The 24,180-nt window shown below is 54.3% G+C and overlaps 1 protein-coding gene across 3 annotated transcripts in view; it reads right to left on the reverse strand.

Annotated features, from left to right (window-relative positions):
• The window catches only part of MGAT5B (alpha-1,6-mannosylglycoprotein 6-beta-N-acetylglucosaminyltransferase B), an 83,462-nt gene that overhangs the window by 21,848 nt on the left and 37,434 nt on the right, over positions 1 to 24,180 (reverse strand). For all 3 annotated transcript variants that reach the window (XM_055388837.2, XM_055388838.2, XM_055388836.2), the window contains 3 exons: positions 23,765 to 23,934; positions 4,771 to 4,902; positions 2,006 to 2,139 (listed from right to left, as the gene is read on the reverse strand). In XM_055388837.2, the coding sequence (XP_055244812.2) occupies positions 2,006 to 2,139; positions 4,771 to 4,902; positions 23,765 to 23,934 (436 nt within the window). The remainder of the gene's footprint in view (positions 1 to 2,005; positions 2,140 to 4,770; positions 4,903 to 23,764; positions 23,935 to 24,180) is intronic.

The raw sequence follows: 24,180 nt of genomic DNA on the forward strand, positions 1-24,180 counted from the left end.
TTTTTCTTTTTTCTCTATTTTGTTTTTCCCCCAAGACAGAATCTTGCTCTGCTGCCCAGGCTGGAGTGCAGTGGCACGATCTCAGCTCACTGCAACATCCACCTCCCGGGTTCAAGTGATTCTCCTGCCTCAGCCTCCTGAGTAGCTGGGATTACAGGCACCCACAACCACACCCGGCTAATTTTTGTATTTTTAGTAGAGACGGGGTTTCACCATGTTGGCCAGGCTGGTTTCGAGCCTCTGACCTCATGATCCGCCTGCCTCAGCCTCCCAAAGTGCTGGGATTATAGGTGTGAGCCACCGTGCCTGGCCTGACTGCTTCCTTTCTAAGTGATCTAAATACCCAAGCCTCTCACCTCCGTAGCTTTTCCTCTTCCACAGCCCAGAGCACCATCATTTCCTCCCTGCCTCTATTTCCACTCCCCATTTCCTTTCCCTCCAGAAATCTGCTCCCTGTGCTTGCTCTACCCCAAGCACTCTTCTGCTGGGAGGACAGTGAGAAGTCTCATGCAACCTTGAAACGGGCCCTGCAGAAGGAGTCTGGTCCCGACTGAGCTGTGTGACCTCAGGCTGCATGCTCTACCTCTCTGGGCCTCAGTTTTCTCAACTGGACTGCATGAGCCCCAGGAACCTTCCCATTTTCCCAACCTTCTGGGATTCAATGATGCCATTACTTATTTATTCAAAAATCACATCTGCCCCTAATATAGCCTAGAGTCTAGAGAATCAGAAAAAAAAGAACAGTCCAAGCACCCACAAGAGATGCCATGAATTTGACAGGCCAAATACAAATCACATACTTTACTCACAAGCAAGTCCGTCAGGACTCCGCTCAGAGTCTACGTTGCTCTTAGTTTAACAGATGCAATCCTAACAAGGCTGCTTATCTAGCTTTCTGGCCTGGAGCCTTCAAAGAGCCACATGCAAGATGCTGCTGGAGGCAGATGTACTGACAACAATTAAAAGTGACAGCTGAGAGCCTCCCAACAAGGTGGAAGAGCGCAGCGTGAACCAGACACAAGGAAGGGACGCAGTTCCGCACACCTCTGCCATCCAGAAGGGCAGGCCCATGAGCCCGGGAGGCAGAGAACTGACCCTGAGTTGTCAAGAAAAGGTGAAATTGTTTTCAGTGAGCTGCGTTTAACAGGATAGGTCAGTGTGTGTATACATTTTAGAGTATCATTAAAAACAGCTGAAACCCGGCACGGTGGCTTGCACCTGTAATCCCAGCACTTTGGGAGGCCTATGTGGGCAGATCGCTTGAGCCCAGGAATTCAAGACCAGCCTGGGCAACCTGGTGAAACCCTTTCTCTACAAAAAATACAAAAATTAGCCGGGCATGGGAGCAGATGCCTGTAAAGCCAGCTACTCGGGAGGCTGAGGCAGGAGGATCACTTGAGCTCAGGAGGTCGAGGCTGCAGTGAACTGAGGAGATCACACCACTGCACTCCAACCTGAGCAATAGAGCGAGATCCTGTCTCAAAAAACAAACAAACAAATAGCTGAAGCCCAGCTCCACTCACGTTCCTTGCCTGGAGCCCTGGAAGCCAAGCCCACTCCTGCATTTCCAGAACCTTCCAGTTCTTCCCACATCCCTCTTTACTGCATCTGTTCCCACTGCCTGCCTGCTCCTTTCCACCCAAGGAAGTTCTCCAGCCTACTCTGGAAAGCCTCTCTTTCTGGAAGGCCGCGGAGTCCCCTGTGTTCTGGAACTGTGTGCCCAACCTCCCTCCTGGAGGGTGAAGGCTACATCTGCTGGAGTCGGGGAGGTCACCCCGCCCTGGACACCCCCTCCATGCTTCCTGCTCCCCAAATAGCACCAGAGGCTTCCTTCCTGGTTCACACACTTATGGAGCCGGAGAAGGCGATGCTTGCTGGGTCCCACCAACCCCACTGGCTGGAGAAGGAAAGAGAGGGAGGAGTGAGACCCTGGCTGCCTCTCGTGTCACCTCTGAGAACCATGAGGAGGACCCCCGACCCCACCCCTGCCCTGTGGGGCACTCACGAAACATGGTCATGAACTGCTTGGGGTTGAGGTTCCAGTAGCCCCAGTTGGTCCGGTAGCCGTGCAGCGTGGCGTACTCCTCGTGGTTGTACGCAGGTTCCGTCCCGAAGGTGTCGATGACCCTGATTCGGCACCTGCCCCCCCAGGGGACCGGGAACCAGGGTCAGCAACCTCCCTGCGTGTCCCTGGGCTGAAGTTGCCCCAGCCACGAGCACTGTCACCAGCCAGTGGTGGGGTCAGAGTAGCACAGTGTGTGTTAGCACTTGGACTAGGACACTGCCCTGCTGTGTGACCACAGGCAAGTGCCTTCACCTCTCTGTGCTGCCTCATCTGTCCAGTGGGAAAAACAACAGCCCAATTGTCTCAGGGTTGTAGGGAAGCTCCTGGCCCATGGTCCTTGGTTAGCACTCAGGAACTGTAGCCATTACTGCCACCCAGAAGGGAGGCACTGCTTGGAGAGGGGGTCCCTCTCTGGTGTCCCCTGGGTCCTCTATACAATTTGCATCTGCCTGGGTAGGGAGTCATAGCCCCTCTGCTCAGGAGCCTGACACCCCTGGATGTGCCCAGTCTATAGGGCCAGGATGCAAGAGGCAGGGTCCCAGGCACTGCCCATGGGCTGTCTTTGGGAGGGCAGTGTTTCTGAGCCTCCTCTGCAAGGCTGGTCCCAGCAGGGCTGGACCCTGCAGCTGGGCAGAGACTCTGCTCCACAGGGCCCTTCTCCCTCTGCTGTCTCCAGGGGTGGAGGCCCAAGTTCAAAACCCAGAGGGGTCTTGTCCCTATAGATAAGCCAACCACGGGGCCAGACGAACTCCGAGGCCATTCTTAATGGGCCACAGCCCCAGAGCCACCCCCTCTGCCCACCCTACTCCCTGGAAGGGGCACCTGAAAAAAAGTGCCAAGACTCAGAGGCCCTGCAAGGAGCTCCTCACCCCAGCGTCCTTCCTGGTGACCCAGAATTGTCTGCAGAGTGCTGAGGTTGGCACTTTTCCCCCAGGGAAGAGGCCCGGGGTGGGAGGAGAGAGCCGAGTGCATAGAAAACTCGCATTAATAATAAAAGCAATAACACTGCCTGTCACTTTTTTCCCTAATAAAATCATGTGGGATCGTCAATGGGACTGGAGCACACGTAATAAATAGCAGGGCTCTCTGTGCTAAATTATGCCCCACATCCCACTGGCTGCAGTGAGACAGGGAGCGATGGCCTTGGCCTTCCTCCAGACGGAGAGAGGGTGGGGTGGAGGAAGAGAGGGGTGTGCTAAGCAACTCTCCCCACCCCAAGGTCCCCACAGCAGGGTCACAGCCCTGGTTAATGTCCTGTTCCCTTATACCCCTCTCTCCAATTCCTCAGCCCCGCTCCAGGTAGATGACCCCGGCCCCCTGCCCCCAGCCTCAAAGCAGCAGAGGGGCGATGGAGCGACTCCCTGGGTGGTTTATTAATTATCATTGAGTTAGCCGGGAGGCAGACATGGAAGTGGCAGGGGAGGGGAGGGGTGGGGAGGGGAGGGGAGGGGTGGGGAGGGGAGGGGAGGAGTGGGGACAGGAGAGGGAAAAGAGGGGAGGGGGGAGGTGGGGAGGGGAGGGGTGGGGAGGGGAGGGGAGGGGGAGGGGAGAGGAGGAGTGGGGACAGGAGAGGGAAAAGAGGGGAGGGGGGAGGTGGGGAGGGGAGGGGTGGGGAGGGGAGAGGAGAGGGGAGGGGAGGGGTGGGGAGGGGAGAGGAGAGGGGAGGGGAGGGGTGGGGAGGGGAGATGAGAGGGGAGGGGAGGGGTGGGGAGGGGAGACGAGAGGGGAGGGGAGGGGTGGGGAGGGGAGACGAGAGGGGAGGGAAGGGGCAAGCAGAGGGGAAGGGAGGGGGAGGGGAGGGGGGAGGGGGAGGGAGGGGGAGGGAAGGGGAGGTGAGGGGAGGGGGAGGGGGAGAGAAGGGGAGGTGAGGGGAGGGGAAGGGAGGGGAAGGGAGGGGAGGGGAGGGGAAGGGAGGGCAGAGGGGAGGGGAGGCGAAGGGGGAGGGGAGGGAGGAGGGGAGGGGTAGGAAGGGGAAGGGGGATGGAATGGGAGGGGAGGGGGAAGGGGGAGGGGGAGGGGAAGGGAGAGGGGAAGGGAGAGGGGAAGGGAGAGGGGAGGGGGGAGGGGAGGGGAGGGGTGGGGAGGGGAGAGGAGATGGGAGGGAAGGGGCAAGCAGAGGGGAAGAGGGGGGAGGGGAGGGGAGGGGAGGGGAAGGGAGGGGAAGGGAGGGCGGAGGGGAAGGGAGGCGAAGGGGGGAGGGGAGGGAGGAGGGGAGGGGTAGGAAGGGGAAGGGGGATGGAATGGGAGGGGAGGGGGAAGGGGGAGGGGAAGGGAGAGGGGAGGGGAAGGGAGAGGGGAGGGGAGGGGAAGGGAGGGGGGAGGGAATGGGAGGGGAGGGGAGGGGAAGGGAGGGTGGAGGGGAGGGGAGGGGAAGGGGGGAGGGGAGGGAGGGGAGGGGAGGGGAGGGGAAGGGAGGGTGGAGGGGAGGGGAGGGGAAGGGGGGAGGGGAGGGAGGGGAGGGGAGGGGAGGGGAAGGGAGGGTGGAGGGGAGGGGAGGGGAAGGGAGAGCGGAGGGGAGGGGAGGGGAAGGGGGTAGGGGAGGGAGGAGGGGAGAGGGGAGGGCAGGGCGGAGGGCAGGATGCAGGACAGTATGTTCTCCCACCTGGGCCCAGCTGGCTGAGTGGGGACGTGGGGGCAGGGCGTGAAGGAGGAGCTTTCTCCCCTGGCATGTGGGCCACGTGCCCACCCTCTGGCCGCCCTCTCACCGGTACTTCTTGAAGGAGAGTCCCATGTGCTGCTTCATCTGCTGCAGGCCGTGGTAGTCGGTGTAGATGAGGTCGAAGGGCAGGGGCATGGTGAGCGGGCAGCTTCCCCGGCCTGGCGGTACCCCTAAGTTACTGAGAGAAGAGCCCTTCAGATTCTGGGCCCCAAGAAACCCACCTGCCCAACCAGCCACCCCGGTTCCTTACAGCCCAGAATGAACTGTAAAAGTGCAGAGAGCTTAGCACAGACTCTCAGAAAGGAAGTGAGCAGGATGGCCCTGTACGGTAACGTAGGTTTTTCACTGCACAAGGCAATCCAGCAAGGGGCAGGTGGGACTGAGGTCAGCGTGGGCTCCCGTGCACCCAGCCTGGGCTACCTGCCAGGAAGAAGGGGCACCTTTTGTCATTGACACAAATGTGCTCCCGCAGGGCTGTGGCTACCCAGAGAGGGAGCCTTTCTCTAACTTTCACAAATCCCATGGATGCTGGCTGCAGTCCTCAGCGCAGCTACGTGTTTGTCTGGATGAGGGCCCCAAACCTCCTGCCTCAGAAAAGTGCAGTCTTGCAGTGCTGACTGAGCTCCTGGCGCCCAGGGCTGGCTGAGGCCGCGAGCTGCTGCAGGCCACTGGTTACCTGTTTCCCACCCCGGGCACCGCACAGGACCTGCCTGCCTTCACCTGCCGGGTTATTTACACACAGGTTTTCATCTGGGACAAGGTTGCCTCTGGTGACCTGGAAGACGCAGCTTGGCCAGAGGAGGGGTGGTGCCCCTCTGCCATCTGGCATCCCATCCGGCTGGAGCTGCTGGGTCATCTCCTCCTGCTGGACCCCCCAGGCCCCCAGCTCCAGGGGTATGGACAGGAGGACATGGAAGGACATGACCACACCCCATGGCTTCCTCTAGAATCCCCACATCTGCTCAGTCCACCTCCCTGGAGAAGGGTTCAAAGCCCCCTGTCCCAGCAGCCTCAGCTGCCAATTTAAACTCCTCTGCCCACAACCCCCCCTGCCAGCATCCGTACAAACCAGCTCCTCCCGCCAGAAGCCCCTGCTTATTCCAACTCCACAGCCTCGGTTTCTCCCCTGCAGGGGATGACGAGGCATCCGGTCACTTATTCATTCAGTTAAGTCTATGCCGAGCCCCTGAGTCAGGTGGGATGTACTGTCCTCCGCAGAGATGGCCTTCCACATTCCCATCCCCATTCCACCAGAGGAGGACGCCTGGGAGCTCAGAATGCATGCAGAACCCGGTCAGGCACCCGCTTCCCCAAACACCCCCTCCCCACTGGGTCCTCAGGATAATTCTCTTTAACAAATGTTTCTTGAGTGCACGTCGGGTGCCAGGCCCTGTGCCCATATCACAAACTCAGAGACACGTGGGATGTGTCCCCAGCCCCAGGAGCACAAGCCGTGTGAGGTATGTACACCTGGGGGTGATGGAGCGGAGACCTGATCAGCGTGTGCTGAGGCACGGTGGAGGCGTCCTGAGGAGAGACCCATTGGTGGAGGGATGGGCAGGGGGGATGCCCAAGCAGAGAAGGCCACGTGCCCTGTCTTCATCTTCCTCTCTCAACAGCTCTTGGTGGGTGCATCACCTCATGGGGCTGGATGTGACCATCCTTTGCTCCCAACCCAGACTGGGAAGCAGCCAGGCCATCGGGCCCCATCTCCCGGGGATGCCCACCTCCCCAGGATTCAGGGTTCAGGTGCCAGCTCTGCAGGAGGCCCAGGACACCTCCTACTAGGGAGGCCCTTCAGGGACCCACATCATAAGCAGAGTCAGGCTGGGGAGGTGATGAGCTTTGACAAGGTCACCTCCTCATTAACGGCAAGTGGCCAGGATTGATCAGTTTCCTGGGCTGTGTCTGGGCTCCTTGAAACCATTCAGGCCAGGTGGAAAAGTACCGGCCCGAAAGGTGCATGCTCGCTTTGCGCATGCTCAGAAGCTCGGGGAGGGGACTGTGCACACCATCCCATTAGCACACCGTCCAAAGTGGTGCCGTGTCAATGATGTTTCTTTCTGGTCACCTGCCGACAGCGCTGTGATGGAAAGAGGTGGGGAGAAGCTGCCAGCACAGGGACTAAGCCATCAGAGGTCAGCCTTGCCCTGCAGAGAAGGGCAGCAAGAGGGGAGGCGCTTTCTCTGGGCCTTGTCCCCCATCTGCAGCTAGTACCCCCACCAGCCTCCTGAGCTGTCCCCACACTGGCTTCCCCGCCATGTCAGAACCTTTGCTGCTAAGTGTGAGAGGGGAATGTGAAAACCTAATAACCATTTCCTCCTCATTTCTTGTCTATAAACTTAAAATGGCCAAGGGCTCCTCCATCCCTCCAACCTTCCTGTCTTCCCCTCCTTCCAACACAGACCACCTGCCACACGGGATTCTCTGATCCAGGGCTTCTAAGGCAGTGCCTGCCTCTTCAGCTTTTTGGTTGAAATACCCAGAAAGCAAAGGAGAAGAAACACAGACCCCAGGGGTCTGGAGCCATCACAGGGAACAACTCCCACAACCTGGAGACTTCATGAAATATTTGGTGGTAGGTTTAAGTGTTGAACAAATTCTGCATTCACTCTGCAAGACATCCCTGTTGTTTCCTGTGAAGCATGGACTTTCTCACTCCCAAAACTCCTCCAGTAAAACTGATGGCCCAGAAAGAAGCTTCATTTGTTTGCCCTGGGTCTCCAGAAGTCCCCTCTTCCTCACCTCTCCAACCCAATTGAAAACCACACACAAAAGAACACAAAGACGCTCCCTCTGTATCCTTCCTTGCAGAAACCAGGAAGGGGGTGGCTGCTCCTCCCACATGGAATCTGGGTCTAGTAAAATTAAGACAATCCTGAAAACACAAACCGTAGGTGGGTCTAGGAGCTGCTACCTGCACCAGGAACATGACTGGCTTCCCTACAGATCTCTGGTTGGTTTCCAGGCAACATGTTATCTCTCTGTCCTGGGAGCTTCCTTTTGCTGCCCCATCACTGAGCACACCCCTGACCCTAGTCCCAGACACCAGGGCCACTGAGAGGACAGAGGGGTTGCAGCACGTCACAGCCCTCCCCTGGGAGACCACCACACTGCGGTTCTAAGGTGAGTCCATTATCCTCGCCATCTTCAAGGCTAACATTTTGGACACAGGCATCATTCTATGTGCTTTCAACTTACTGATTCATCAACTCCTTTCATCTTAGCAACTACCCTACCAGATCAGACCCATTCTCATCCTGTTCCCATCTTTACAGATTAGGAAACAGAGAGGCTGAGTAACTTACCCAAGGTTACACAGCCAGGAAGGAGCAGAGCTGGGATCATAGTCTTTATACGATGGAAACTTGATCACATCTCCCCAGGGTTCTGACCCTTTCCGAGGCTTCCCACTGCCTCTGAGCCAGGACTTCGAGGATGCTTCCCCACCTAACCCCTGTGGAAGCAACAGCTGCAGCCCCTGCACCACACCCTGTGCCCCCCAGGGTCTGCAGCAGCCTCTCCAGGACAGGCCCACTGGGTGTGCAGGAAGGGAGCAGGGAAGTGGGTGGAAGGTGGACCCCCGCTGAGCCCCACCTGATGCAAGACCCGCTTGGGCAGTCAGGCCTCACCCCACGAAGCATCGGCCCTAAACCTTGGCACCCAGATCCAGAGCCGGGCAGGAAAAGGGGCCCCCTGCTGAGCAATCACTTCCCCCATGCACCCTGCTCAGTGTGAAGTCAAAGTCTTGACTAAACCAGAAGAAAGGGAGGAATATTAATGGATGGGGGAGAAGGAATCTGCAACAAGACAGCAGCTGTCACCAGCGTGCGACTAAGATAAGTGAGACCAGACACTTCCTGTACCTGTCACATGTGAGGCCAGGTGCCGCAGAAATTTCAAGGTGGTCCCAGCCAAACCCTCCCCTCTGATCCTACCAAGGTTCTCCCGCGATGGTGCCCTGTTTTCACAGAAACTGTTCCCTGGGTCTAGAAGACTCTTCTCACCTCCACGTGCTTAACTCAAATATCGCCTCCTCCTCCAGGAAGCCTTACCTGAGACACCCCTCCCGCTATGCTCCCTCCACACCTGGGACACACCTGGTCAATGTCCCAAGTCACCTCTTCCCACCCAGAGGCCCCTTTGAGGAGGGCAGGGTCAGGTCATCTTTAACATTCAGGACCAGGGACAGGACCTGACCCACTAAACATCTGCTGTATTTATGAAGCAATACACAAAGCAGTAGATGAGAAGAACTGGTTTCAATGTTTAATAGTTGGCCAAGAAAAGCCTCTCTGGAGAGAGAGTATGGGTGAGTGAGGGGCCCAGGGGTGAAGGTGCCTTGGTCACTCACTGGCCTTTGGGTCTGGACCTGAGCCCAGTGGCCTTCCACGTGCTCAAAGGACATCACAGGAGAGGAGGGAGACAAATCGGCCCGGAGACAGCAGCATCCCCTTCCCAGGAGGAGTTAAGGAGAAGCCCACATGTCCCCAGCCCTGGAAAACAAGGATTTTCAATGGAAGGGCAGGACGTCCCTGGAGGTGTCTGCAGCGGCCTCATTGCTCTTATCAGAAGAAATCTGACCCTCACCCCCTGGAGAGCAGAGAGGTCAGCTGCTGGGAGAGGAGGCTATAGTTTTATCACTTGTAATTTAAGTTTACTTTTATGGGCAATTTTACGCTAAGTGATTGGCTGGAGCAGTGACATGAATTGAAAACGCCATCCCCCGACAACCTTCAACCAAAGGTGCCCGGGAGGCTCGGCTGTGCATTTCCACCAATCCTGCTGAAAACTCAAAACGCTCCCATCCAGACCTTTCTGCACCTCCAAGGCCAAGTCCTCATTTCTCTTGTACTCTCAGTCGAGGGCTGGGTCAAGAGGACGGTTCAGCAGCCCCCACAGATAGGAGGGTGGTGGGGGGAGGACCTCAGGGGCAGAAGGAACTTGAAATGCATCTGCTGCATACCCCTCCATCTGCCCACTGCCAACAGCCAGTGCTTGGGAAGGACGGGGAAGTTTGCGTGGAATTGCCAAACTGGCTGGTTAGAATATATTTCTGAGTGTCCCCAGGCCAGATGAACAGGAGTCTAAATCCCAAGAGGAAAGGGGTAGGGGTAGGGTGGTCCAGGGGAATGGAGCATTTCCGCAAGTCACCTGGTTAGAGTTGGCCCCTGCACTGTGCCCAAATTAATCCACCCAGAAAAGCTACCCTCTCGGGGGAGGAAGGAATAGGAAATTATTGTTTAATGGGTATGGAGTTTCAGTTTGGCAAGAAGAAATCTGGAGATGGATGGTGGCGATGGTTGCACCACAATGCGAGTGTGCTTTGCCACTGAACTGTGCACTTCAAAGTGGTTACAGCAGCACATTTTATGTTATGTGCATCTTACTACAATTTTTTAAAAAGCCAGCCCGGCACAGCGGCTCACGCCTATAATCCCAGCACTTTAGGTGGCCTAGGTGGGAGGATCGCTTGAGTCCAGCAGTTTGAGACCAGCCTGGATGACATGGCGAAACCCCATCTCTACCAAAAATACAAAACATTAGCCGGGCATGGTGGCATGCACCTGTCATTCCAGCTACTCAGGAGGCTGAGGTGGGATGAACCCGGCCTCATCGTTTGAACCCGGGATGTTAAGGCTGCAATGAGCTGTGATCACACCGTTGCACTCTAGCCTGGGCAACAGAGTGAGACCCGGTCTTAAAAATAGGAATAATTTAAAAATAATTTTTAAGTCAACCCATTCACATTCCTGGCTCCCGTGCCAAGCACTCTGCCTCCCAGAGGGGCTGAGGTCCCATCTTCTCCAGCTGTCACGTTCCCCACCTGCCTGGGACTCCCAGCTGGCCATAAACAATATAGGGGCTCTGTAAATATCCAGGGAAGGACTGGCTCAGGTACTCTTTGCTAAAATATCAAAGAGGAGGATGGGGAGATGGGATGAGGGAGAAGAAAAATAAACCTTCACTTAATAGAAGAAACCCTCGGCTAGGAATTCAAATGCTGAATTCTGGCAATGAAAAATATCCCTGGGCAGGAGCTCCAGCAGGCATTTGGTGGGTAGCCTTCCACGAGCCACCACATCGCTCTGGTGTCCGCCTCCACATGTGGGACACGTGCTCAGGCAAATCTCCACGGTCTCTTCTAAGCTAAAAATTCCCTGGTTTTATTTCTCTCTGTGCTTTGGTCTGTGGCTAGAAATAATCTCTCCAGGTAGTGCTCAAATTGTGGAACACACTATTCTCTCTCTCTTTCTCTTGTGTGGGAGGGACCTAATTAAAAAGAATCCTTGCAAAGTAGTCAGAGATCTTTGACTCCAGGGGCTGAAGTGCAGGCAGGATCCGCAACTTCACTGGGTGCCTCTCAAGGGGAACACACAGCTGGGGCAGCCTGGGACATTCTGTCTCCCCAGGGCCCTGAAATCCTCCAAACCTGACCAGTGCCCGTTTCCCAAGCATCATGGGCAGCCCCCAACCCTGCCATGGCCCATTACCACAACAGGCCACTGTCTGGTCCCTGACAGACCAGATGGGGGCAGAAAGAAGAAACTCAGAGGTTGAACTGGACATCTAATGAGCTGCTTTAGGAAGCAGGGGTTAGGATCACTAACGAGGAAAGAATTACACCGTCCTGCAGCATTTTCTTCCTGCCCAGGATGGACTGACCTCCCTGTACCCAACAGAAGCAGCCCAGAGTTGCTTTATGCAGCCACTGGGATGGCCCTGCCCTCAGCTCCCATCTCCTGAAAAGGCGATGCCCTTGAGCATCCCCAGCATGTACCCTGTGCCCTCGAGGGTTCAGGGCTACAGCTGAGAACTGCCAGGCCCCCTCAGGGTCCCTGGCTCAGAGGAAAGGGGAGTTCAAAGGCAGATGGAGGCACAGTCTGGGTGCTCTTTAGCCGAAGCGACCACAAAGCACGGGTGCGGGGGTGGGGGTGCGGTGCAAGGCATGCAGTTGTTGGGGGAGAGCCTCCGAAAGGGAAACTGAGGGAGCAGTGTATCCTCAACACTGCAGAACCAAAGTGGGGCTGGCATCCAAAGCTGGCACTTTCTTCCCCAGCATTCTTTCCTAGTAAGCAAACTCAGGGCTAAGAATAGGGCCATGCTCCCAGGAGAGCTGGAGGAAACCGCACACTCACCCCCCTGGCTGCCAGCACGGCTGCAGGAAGAGGAACGGGAACTGGGCCCTCCGGTCGTTCCCAGTCCTCTTCCTTACAGACAGGCCTCAATTTCTAGAATAAATGCCTGTAAATGCTGAGCCCGAACCCAGGTTTTCTCATCCAGGCTTTAGCTCCTGGTGCTCAGGCCACCCCGAGGGTCCCTCTATTTGCTCCGGGCTGGGGCCTGGGCGTCGGGGATTATTTTCAGTTCCTCGGGTGATTCCTGTGTGCCAGGGGCTCTTGCTATTCTATCCGGTTCCACCAGCCTTTGCGGAGAACCAACCTGTGCAGGGACCTTGGGGTAAGACTCTGCTGTCAATCCCACTCGAGCAGTCTCAGTGGGAGATGAGGGCCAAAAGCTAAGACGCAGCCCCTGCATCCTGGATTCGGATATTGAGGGCCGCTGGCTCCACACTAGAGATGCCGAGGAAAAAGCAGTCTGGCACCCAGGAAAATGCATTCCTTTTACCAAAGCTACTCTGACTTGAGGGGCAGGTGGTGATAGAGGATAGTGTTTTGTGATCCTAAATAATCTCAAAATGGAGTCACTTATGACAAGTGACTCAGCCCACGGTGAAACTGCTGATCCTTCAAAGTGATAAATGTATGCTGGACTGGGGTGACGAGATACCTGCTGTGGGAAGGCACCCCCAAGACCCAACAAGAAAGTGAAGCCAGGGGCAGCTGAGAAATGACTATGGACGGCCCTGCGGAGGCTGGAGACACAGCAAAGAAACTGACATTCGGACCTGCCTGGCTCATCAGTCAGCGCACTCGTATCCCGAGCCACTGGCCTGTGTGTGCTGAATATATTTGCAGTGATGGTTGGTGTGCAAAATCCTCACACTAAACCCAGACTTGAAAGCATTTAATTGGCCACTGAGTCATAGTGAAACCTCCCACCTGGCGTTGGACTTAGCACAACTAGGCTGACTCAAACCTGACAGCGTAGTCGGGAGGAGTGCTAGGGGGTTATTCGTACCACCCTGTGCTTCTGCCGGCTTCACCCAGAATAAAAAGCCCCAGACCAGCCCTGGCCCCAGTTTCTAAGAGGCGGGAACCCCTGAGTTTGACCCTTCCTGTGGGTGGCTCCTTCCAGTCTCCCTGACAGATGGTTCCTGAAGCTCGTCCACTGCCACCTTCCTCCTCTCCAGCCACCATCTGACAAGACGCTATCTTGGTCTGTCCTTGGCAGAGGAAGAACACTGGTCCCCTCATCCCTTCTCGAGAACCCACGACCCCTGAGATTCACAGAGGCCCTGATGCCTCCTCCCCAGGGATGAATCCTGCCTCCGTCAGGAGCATCCAGAAGCCAGCCCTTCTCATTTCTTTCTGAGTTTTTTCTTGTAGAGATGAGGTTTCACTTGCTCAGGTTGGTCTTCAACTCCTAGACTCAAGGGATCTGCCTGTAATCCCAGCCTCCCAAAGTGCTGGGGTTACGGGTATGAGCCGAGGGCCTGGTCTGTCCTCATTTCTTATCTGATCTCCCCAAGTTCTCCCCACTCCACCTGGGGTGCATGGATCTCTCATGAGGGCCAGCGACGTCATTTCCATGAGTCTTCCCTTGCAGCCCTCCCCAACACAGGCCAGGCCAGAGCTGGGAAAGGCGACACGGCACAGCCTCCATCGGTCTTCCTTATCGGTCAATGTTCAGACTTGGCCGGGGGGCCTTGACTTGCAAGAAACAGACTCCCTGTGACGCCAGTGCAGCGCGTGGAGCACGAGGGGAGGCGAGGCCCTTGCAAGGAAAGGTCTCTCCTGGATCCCGAGGAAGAATGAAGGGCAGAGGCCAGGGCAGTGCAGCGTGTGGAGCATGAGGGGAGACGAGGCCCTTGCAAGGAAGGGTCTCTCCCGGATCCCGAGGAAGAATGAAGGGCAGGGGCCAGGGCAGTGCAGCGTGTGGAGCATGAGGGGAGACGAGGCCCTTGCAAGGAAGGGTCTCTCCTGGATCCCGAGGAAGGATGAAGGGCAGGGGCCAGGGCAGCCCCAGGCCCCAGCAGCAGAGGCCCACGACATTTGGCGGCACTCAACGTGACCCCGCCACGCTCGGCATGCCGGCGCCTGCTCCCTCTCTGTCCCCTTACCCGCAGGCTAGTTAGGTCTTCTGCCTACCCAAGTCTGAATTTCCTGGGGAAGGGTTCTGACCGCCAGCCAACTTGGGTCAGGTGTCTGGCTGCCAGGCCTCTCCGCTGGGATGTGTGCTCCTGCGCTCGCTGCCTGCTCAGCCAGGAGGTTAAAAAGGCTCCTTGAAACTGAAGGAAGGGGAAGGAAAAAGGAGACAGGAGAGGGGCCGGGGATTTTTAGTGAATTGTAATCGTCGGCCTCTCGTGCCTCCTCTTGGAACGGGGAGGATGATGCAGGAGAGCAGCCATTCACAAGTATAGGTGCCAAGATGCGGTTCTTCCCCACCTTTTCCTAATCTGTGTGCTTATAAGTTACAAAATATTCCAAGCATCCAGAAAATTATAGAAAATCATATAATGCTCCAATGCTCCCACTTCCCAGCCTCGTCAAGCCTTAACATTTTGCCATATTTGGTTTGAATCCTGTTTGTTTCGAGGGATAGCATATTACAAACCCTGGTAGAGCCCGAGGGTTGTTTTTCGGTCTTGTCCACTTCCTCGCGTCTCCCGCTGCCTCCACCTGGCTTGTGGGAAATGCTCTCCCCTTCGGCATCAAAGATAAAATAGAAACCATCAGAGAGGAGTGCCCGATCCCCGGCCCCCAGCCCAGGCCCCCCACCCCGCTGCATTTACAGTATACTCTGGTCTGTTCTCCTTCTCTCCTCTCAGGGCAGAAGAGCTGTCCCTGTCCCTCCTCCTGGGACCCTCCCCTGAAGCCACTGCCAGCGATACTCTCTCCCTCCTATGTCCACAACCTCCCTACTGTTCCGGCTCCTTTGCAGCCACATTTAAACATGAGTGCACTCTCTTATCTCCAAAAATAAACAAGCACACCTTTGACCATGGGCTGAACTGTGGCCGCTGAAGGAGGGTGAAGTCCTAATCCCCGTACATGTGAATGTGACTTTGTTTGGAAAAAGGGTCTTTGCAGAGGTAATCAAGTTAAGATGAAGGCATTAGGGTAGACCCTAATCCAAGTTGACTGGTGTCCTTATAAAAAGAAGAAACGTGGCCGGGGGCAGTGGCTCACGCCTGTAATCCCAGCACTTTGGGAGGCCGAGGTGGGTGGAACACCTGAGGTCAGGAGTTTGAGACCAGCCTGGCCCACATGGTGAAACCCTGTCTCTACTAAAAATATAAAAATTAGCTGGGCATGGTGGCACATTCCTGTAGTCCCCACTACTCGGGAGGCTGAGGCAGGAGAATCACTTGAACCCGGAGGTGGAGGTTGCAGTGAGCCGAGACTGCGCCATTGCACTCCAGCTGGGGGACAGGGCAAGACTCTGTCTCAAAAAAAAAAAAAAAAAAGAGGAAGAAGAAATGTGGACACAGAGTCATGCATGGAGGGAGGAAGAGATGCGGACGTAGGGAGAACACCGTCTACCCCTCTAAGAACACCTGCAGCTACCAGAAGACGGGGAGAGGCTGGGACTGACGCTTCCCTAGTGCCTTCAGAGGGAGTCTTGATTTCAGACTTCCAGCCTTCAGGACTGTAAGAGGACACATTTGTGTGGTTTACACCCCCCAGCATGTGGTCTTTTGACTGGTCACCCCCAGGAGGCAAACACACCTGCCTGCGATTCTGTAACCCCTGCTCCTGCGCTCTTTCTCCTCCCGGCTCCTGGCCAAGCTCCTTGGAGGAGTGCAGACACTCACGACCGCTGTGTCCTCCCCATCCCGCCTTCCACACTCCCACAGCCCAGTGGGTTTAGGACCTTTGTCCCCACGACTGCACCACAATGCTCTTCCCAAAGTCAGCAATGACATCTTTGTGGCCAAATTCTCTTTCTTTCTCTCTCTCCTTCCTTCCTTCTTTCCTTCTTTCTTTCTTCTTCTTTTTTGAGACAGAGTCTTGCTTTGTTACCCAAGCTGGAGTGCAGTAGCATGATCACGGCTGACTGTAGCCTCGACCTCCCAGGCTCAAGTGATCCTCCTTCCTCAGTCGCCTGAGTAGCTGGGACCACAGGCGCACTTGGCTAATTTTTTTGTTTTTGGTAAAGACCAGGTCTCACTATCTTGCCCAGGCTGGTCTCCAACTCCTGGAATCAAGCAATCCTCCCGCCGTGACCTCCCAAAGTGCTGGGATTACAGGAGTGAGCCGCCCCACCCAGCCCCATGTGACCAAATTCTTTGAACATTTTTCAGTCTCCTTCTTACTTGGCTTTTCAATGAGCAATGTGTTGCTGGCCACATCTCCTTCTAGAAGCATCTTCTCATGGGCACCCATGACTCCACATCTGGCTTGCTCTTGGCTACTCCTCAGTCTCCTTTGCCTGTAAGAGGCCTTTCTGTGTTGATATTTCCCAAGTCTGTGCCCCTCAAGCCTGTTTTCCCATCCTTTGACAATTTCAACCACACTGTGTTCAACCATTGTCAACGGCCGAGACCCCATCTCCATGCCACACCTCCCCTGGGCCCATCACCCAGTGGCCTCCATGGGGCACCTCTGTTTCAACATATGTGCCCCAAACCCAGTGCTTTTCTCCTCTCCCCTCAGAGAAGAGCAGCATCCTCCACCCTGGAGCTGGTTTGAGCTGCCCAGGTCAGCCTGGTTCTGGTCAGCTCAAGCTGGTTTCCAGAAGCTGGACCCAGTTTGCATTGGTTCAGATCAGTCTGTGCCAGTCATATCCAGAACTGATCTCTGGGTTCCAAACCTAAGACCTGCCTCAGCTGGTCACAGTGGACTGTGCGGGAGGAAGCAGATGGAGTCCCCACCTTCGTCATTCTCTGGGGATCCTCCCCAGCCTTTCCTTTGGGCACCTGGCCCCAGGCAGGAGGCGGATTTCCAGCCTGGCTGCATGCTTGACAGCCAGGAGTTGTCCCTCCTAGTCCTCCTTATTTAAACATTCTCCTCTCAAGCTTTCATCATTTGCCAGTTAAGTCAACTAATTTTCTACTAAACCCAATTTCACTCATGGATGGAGGAAGAGCTCAGTAATTTTTCCTCATGCCATGTACTATTAATGATGCTTGAAATTATGCAAATAAAATTGATGAGCACAGCTGATTCTGGGAAAGCAGGAAGGGAAAGACTTAACTTTAAAACGCCCACCCTGGACCTGCACATGCACGAGGCCGTCTCAGGATGCAGCGGCTGGGCAGGCACTAGGGTTTGACTTCTTCCCTCCGCGCACGGCGGGGACGCGGGCGGGGACTGGCTGACATCACCTTGCTGCAATCTCATCACAGAGCGCATGGCTCCCTCGTGCCACCTCCCTCACCCCGGAAGCATCTTGCAGCAGCGAAGCCAGATGTAGATCCTGCACATTGCCCCAAACGTCACTCCAGTGAGCCAGTTAATTGAAACACCGAAACCCGAGGAGCAGAGCGGGACCGGCTCATCCGTCCAGCCTTGTTGCTCCATCAGTGGCCAGGACATCTGCCGTGAACATCTGCGAATAAACTACAACAAATGTACAAGCCGCGTCTTTGTCCCACCGCCTCCCACGCAGGTCATTTCGCCAGCCAAGGGAGACATTTCTGTCGCAGAAACCAAGCTGAGACACTCGGAATTCAGATTACCTTCACATCCCATTGACCTGTTTTCAAATTAACCTGGTGCTGCTCCCACAGAATGGCTCCCAGGGCAGAGAGGTGAGGCCCTGGGTGCTTCTGCCTCTCCCTGAAGGGCTCGCGGTTGCTCGGTGGGAACTCTGCCCAGGGCCCCCCAGTGGTTGCCATCTTATTATGGGTTTACATTGTGTCCTCCACCCCCCACATTGACATATTGAAGTCCTAACCCCCAGTTCTTCAGGCTATGACCTTATTTGGAGTTGGGGTCCTTACAGAGGTAACGGAGTTAACATGAGGGCATTAGGGTGGGCCCTAATCCAATAGGTCCTTATAGGGAGGGGAAATCTGGACACAGACACGCTCACAGGGAGGCCACCAGGCAAAGGCAGAGATGATTGTAGAGATGTAGCTGCAGGACAAGGGTCACCAAGTTCCTCACTAGGAAACCACCAGGAGCCCAGAGAGAGGCCTGGGGCAGAGACTCCCTCGCAGCCTCAGGAGGCCCCAGCCCTGCCCTGCCAAAACCTGGCTCTTGGACTTGCAGCACGCTCCAGCGCCAGGATTCAGTTCATGCATTCCTGCTGTTCATTCATTCCTGCTGTGTAAGCCCTGCAGTGTGCACTCCATTGTTATGGCAGCTCTAGGAGGCTCATCCACATCTGAAACTGTATTGCCATCTCCACTGTGAGGAAAGGCCTGCATTTATGTATCAGAGAGGCCCCGGCAGGGAATGTGCCTGGGAGCTCACAGTTCTGCCTCCACCCTGGCCACACATCTGTCACTGACCCCGCCAACTATGGGGACCAATGCAATGCCCCCACTTTAGAAAGGAAGAAGGAAGAAAGTACATCCAAGAAAGTGTGTGGCACAAAGTGCATTCCAGGCCAGCAGGTTCCCACCTGATGCCCTGGGCAGGATGCCAGAGGCCCCACCATCTGGGCCACCTCCACAGGGTGCCTCTGTGGCCCAACCCCCCCTCCCCCACTAAGCCACACTCCAGCAACCAAGGGTATCCTGGGTGCTCTCGGGATGAATCCTCCCATTCTTTCTACATCTTTTCTAGGGCCCTGAGCCTGGGGCCTCAATCCCATCCCCCAGGACTGCACTGGGGACACAGACAAGGTCTTTTGAAGAAGCCATGCATTCTACAATGTCCCAGCCCCACCGCCACCCAGACTGTGTACTGGGCTGAGGGGCTTAGAAAAGCCACAGCCTCAAGCTTTTCCAATTCCCAACCTTTGGTGCCCATTAGAATCACTGGGAGCTTCAACTTGTTACCCGGGCCCCCACCCCAGATGGAAGAAGTCAGAGCTGCCTAGACAGGGGCCCAAACACTGGTAAGTTTCTCAAGTGCTTCAGGTGGTTTTGCTGCAGCCAGGGTTAAGAACCCCCACCCTGAATGTATTCCAACCATAGCTGATGCTGTTACTTTTGTAGGCATAACTGGGGAATTCTCCTGGGGAGGGTGGTTTTGCTTTTATTTTTATTCTTTTAGTTGTTTTTAAATTGTATTTGGTAGCAGATTTAGAAATCACCTTCCTAAGATCCCCTGAGGTAGCTGAGCTGTTTACACTATTCTGCCCTGTCTGAGCAAGATCGTTCATTCACACATACACCCCACAGGGGACCAAGGGCCAGGGCATCTGAGCACAGCCCTGGGCCTGCCCATTTAACAAACTGCAAACCAGAGATGGGGCAACCTCTCCCTGGAGCACCTTTAGATCTGCAAGAGCTTGAGAGGAAGTGGAGCCTTGCTTGGTAGAAAACACTGATTCTCTGTGGGGTGTGGACATGCATGTGTGTGCAAGAGAGTGTGCATGTGTGTCTGTATAGATGCATCATGTCTGCACATGCAGGAGCATGCATTTGCACATGTGTATGTGGAGTGTGTGCATATTCAAGTGTGTGAGTGGGTGTGCATGTGTGGGTGCAGAGGCTATGAGTATGTGTCCATGAGTGTGCATGTGAGTGGGTGAGTATGCATGTATGTGCACACATGTGGTGGATATGCACGTGTATGCATGGGTGCATGCAGAGGCTGCATGAGTGTATACACCTCTTTTCATAATCTGCAAATGTTAACTGCCTCTGCAGCGTTCTACTCCACAGACAGCATCGATGCATATTCCAGGCTCTCTGTTCAGAGGGAGCCGGGGGCAGACAGTTTAGTGTGCAGCAGTGGGTGCAGGCGGGCGAGTGGGCCCCACACCTTGGCTCTGAAGTGGCCTGCACAGTGCGAACAGCTGGATCTGACAACAAGATGTCACCAGGGTGAGAGCCAGAGTGAGGGACGTGCTGTTTCCCTCTCCCAGCATTGGGAGTATCTGTGGGTTCAGCACTAGCACTCAGGGACAGCTCCCAGCCGGGTTCCTTGCAGCTCCTGGACCTGCTATTTCAAGGTGAGAATTTCCTCCCCCAGAGCCCGCCCCCGACTTGGACAGTGCTTCTCAACACAGCCACAGGCGTGCAGCTGCCTCTTTAGTCTCTGGCACCAACCTGCCTCTGCCCCATAGCCTCACTTACACGTGCTGTTCCTCTCTGGAGACACTTTTTCTTTACTAAGCCTAATCATAGAATGCATTCACTTAAAAGGATGACTCCAGTGCTGTGAATTTCAGGCCACAGGGATGAAAACCTTCAAAGCCCTGGGTCATTTAGTGGCCTCCTAAGCAACACAATCCAGACCCAGCCTCCTTCTCCCACTACTCAATACAACTGGCCCAGACTCCTCCCGCTGATCGGAGTCACAGACGTTCTACCTGAGTTACTGGCAGACTCTGAGTTGCAGGGAAGAAGTGCAGAAACTGAGTAGCTGCCCAAGACTGGTGCTTGCTGGGCCCTAGTGACCTAAGATTGTCATGGCTCTGTCCTCATCAGCATCCTCTGCTCTCCAACACTCCTGTGCTACAGAGCATTAGCATTAGTGGAGAGAAGGCCAATCAGACCAGCAAGAGAGTAGGCAGGCTCTGGTGGGGACTCACAAGGAAACCACCTGAGTAGAAGTTAATGAAGAAAAGCTGATTCACATGCAAACAATTCTGGGGCCCTGAAGGAAGGCCCTGAGGAATAATCTCATCAAATGTGGTGGGGAGGAGGGATAAAGAGAGGTTGGTTTGGTTAATGGGTACAAACATATAGATAGATAGAAGGAATAAGTTCTACGTTAGATAGCAAAGTAGGCCGGGCACATGGCTCATGCCTGTAATCCCAGCACTTTGGGAGGCTGAGGCAGGCAGATCACTTGAGCCCACGAGTTTGAGACCAGCCTGGGCAACACGGCGAAAACCCATCTCTATTTTAAAATAAATAAGATTTAAAAATATATATATAGCAGAGGCTGGGCGCAGTGGCTCATGCCTATAATTCCAGCACTTTGGGAGGCCAAAGCAGGTGGATCACCTGAGGTCAGGAGTTCGAGACCAGCATGACCAATATGGTGAAATCCTGTCTCTACTAAAAATACAAAAATTAGCTGAGTGCGGTGGCACCTGCCTGTAATCCCAGCTACTCAGGAGGCTGAGGCAGGAGAATTGCTTGAACCCGGGAGGCGGAGGTTGCAGTGAGCCGAGATCGCACCACTGCACTCCAGCCTGGGTGACAGAGTGAGACTCCATCTCAAAAAAAAAAAAAAAAAAAAAAAAAGATAGCAGAGTAGTGTGACTATAGTTAACAACAATGTATTGTAGATTTCAAAATAGCTTGAAGAGTGGACTTAAAATGTTCCCAACACATAAAAATAGTAAATACTCAAGATGATAGATCCCCAATACCCTGACTTGATCATTACACACTGGATGCATGTAGCAAAATATCACCCATCCCCATAAATATGTACACATATTATGTATCAATAGAAACATTTTTAAGTCAATGAAAAGGAGGAATAAAGCCAAGCACGGTGGCTCATGCCTGGAATCCCAGCACTTTGGGAGGCTGAGGTAGGCGAATTTCTTGAGCCTAGGAGTTCAAGACCAGCCTAGGCAACATAGTGAAACCCTGTCTCCACTAAAAATACAGAAATTAGCCAGGTGTGGTAGCATACACCTGTAATCCCAGCTACTCAGGAGGCTGAGGTGGGAGGGTTGCTTGAGGGGAAGGCTGCTGTGAGCCATGATTGTGCCACTGCACTCCAGCCTGGGCAACAGAGCGAGGCCCTATCTGAAAAAAAAAAGAAAGAAAGAGAAAGAAAGGAAAGAAAGAAAAGAGAGAACAGAGAACTCCATCAAACACAAAATCGCTAACTATAAAGAAAAAGATGGATAACTTTTATTACATTAAAATTAAGAATTTCTGTTACTGCCCAAAAAAACCATAAAGAAATTAAAAAGGCAAGCCACAAATTAGAAGATTTTTTTTAACACATGTAACTTCCACAGAATTTATATCCTTAATATATAAAGAGCTCTTACAACTCAATATGAAAATGATAACCCTTATCATATGCTGCCCCTATCAATGGGCATCTCATCAAGACGAAAGAACCACAGGACAGGATGCTCAGCCCATTATCTTTCAGGAAACGCAAGTTGCAGCCATAATAAGACATCATCATGCCTCAATCAGAATGTCTGACAACCCTAAGTGTAGGTGAGAATGTGAACCAGCGGAAACTCATGCACTGGTGAGTCTCTGAATTGGAACAATCACTTTGGAAGACAATTCGGCATTATCTTGTAAAGCTGAATTTTCACCATGCCAAGATCTAACAATTCTGCATCTAAGTCTATACCCAGAAAAACTTACACAGGTACATCAGGTGACATGTCCAAGAATGTCCACCAGGGCAACATTCAAAACCATTTCAAAAACAGGAAAAAATATCCACAGACAAGAAAAACTGATACATAATTATGGCACATTCACACAATGGAATATTATATAGCAGTGAAAATGAATGAAATAAAGCTACATGCAAGAACATGGATGGATGAGTCTTTGAAACAGAGTGAGTTTGAAGAAAGCAAGTTAGGAGACCACATAGAGTAGATGCCATTTTCTCAAAGCTTGAAACCAGAACAAAACAAAAGCAAACCATAAACTGTTTATGGATACACTATTAAGAAAAAACAAAAAGCTTTTTTTAAAAAAGCAGGCTGGGTGCGGTGGCTCACGCCTGTAATCCCAACACTTTGGGAGGCCGAGGCGGGTGGATCACAAGAGGTTGAGAGCTCAAGACCAGCCTGGGCAACATGGTGAAACCCCATCTCTACTAAAAACACAAAAATTAGCCTGGCGTGGCGGCGTGCGCCTGTAATCCCAGCTACTCAGGAGCTGAGGCAGGAGAATCGCTTGAACCCGGGAGGCGGAGGCTGCAGTGAGCCAAGCTCACGCCACTGCACTCCAGCCTGGGCAACAAGAGAGAAACTCCATCTAAAAAAAAAAAAAAAGCAAAGGAATAATATACACAAAGTTCAAGTTAAGGTTTCATCTGGGGAGGAGGCAGAGAGATCGGCAGACACTCTCAGGCAAACACAGAGTCCTTGGTGACAGCATGATCTTAAATGGATGGTCACACATGGGAGGTGATTTGACTGTTGTGTTTCACAACATACTTTACATAGACTTTGTATGCATCATATATCTTACAATAAATATTAATAAAGAGAAAAATCTCCTGTATTCCTACATCCCAATTAAAAATAAACCCAATCACACACTCTTACCCCCTTGACATCCCCACACTCTCAGCCTCACCCCCATCCTACCCTCAAACACTCAGGGGAGCCTCTAATCACTGCCCTTCCACCTCCCACAGCATCCAAGGGACCGTGAAAAGCCCAGCACTGGGTAAGAGACAGGCACCACCCACCCAACCACACCCCTTCATCCTCCACGTCTTACTGGTCTCCAGACCCTAAAGTAGACCCAAGAAGGAGCCCAGGTTCAGAAGAGAAACCAAGCCTTCCAGGACGGCAGGCAGAGGGGACCCCATGTGCAGACGTGGCTCAATTCCACAAGCCAACACGTGTCAGCCCCTGAGCAGAAACACCAGAGAAGGAGCCAGGCCCTGGCCAGACAGCGCTATGCAAATACACTTCCCTTCCACATCCCCCAAGACCGGGCAGGAGGAGAGGGATTAGGAGTGGTGATGTCCTGCGGAACACCAGGATGTCTCCCAGGGTCTCAGGGCCGTGGGACCTGCAGGCAGAGCAGGTGCTCCCACAGCCCCCGGGAGGGAGGGGAGGGGTTCCCCTTCATCCCCTCCCTGCCCCACTTGATGCCAGTGGCTTTCCCCAGCACTCACCTCTGCAGCTCCTTCAGGGAGACTGTGACCCGCAGGCCATGGCCCAGGACATAGAGTGCAGTCAGAATGTCCGCCCACTGCACCATCTCCCCTAGGGGCCCGCCCTTCAGGACCCGAGGGCTGAACACGTCCCCGGACTCCTCCGTCAGGAAGCCGATGTGGACCAGGATCTGGGTCGGCGGAACACAGAGGGTCAGCAGGGAGGAGCAGCAGCTCTGAGCCCCGCCCCCCCCGGGGCACCGGCCAGGAGACCAGCCGGCAGCAGACCCTGTCTCCAGGCTGGGCCCCAGCAGGTGCTTTCTGGCACCAGAGTGACCAGATCGGGCACTGGGGACACGGGCGAACAAGATAGTCACATGCTTGCCCTCATGGAGCTAATGTTCCAGATGGAAGAGGTAGACAACAGTGAACACAGA

The sequence above is a fragment of the Gorilla gorilla genome, chromosome 4 (genome assembly GCF_029281585.2).
Source record: "Gorilla gorilla gorilla isolate KB3781 chromosome 4, NHGRI_mGorGor1-v2.1_pri, whole genome shotgun sequence".
In the NCBI taxonomy this organism is placed as follows: Eukaryota; Metazoa; Chordata; class Mammalia; order Primates; family Hominidae; genus Gorilla; species Gorilla gorilla.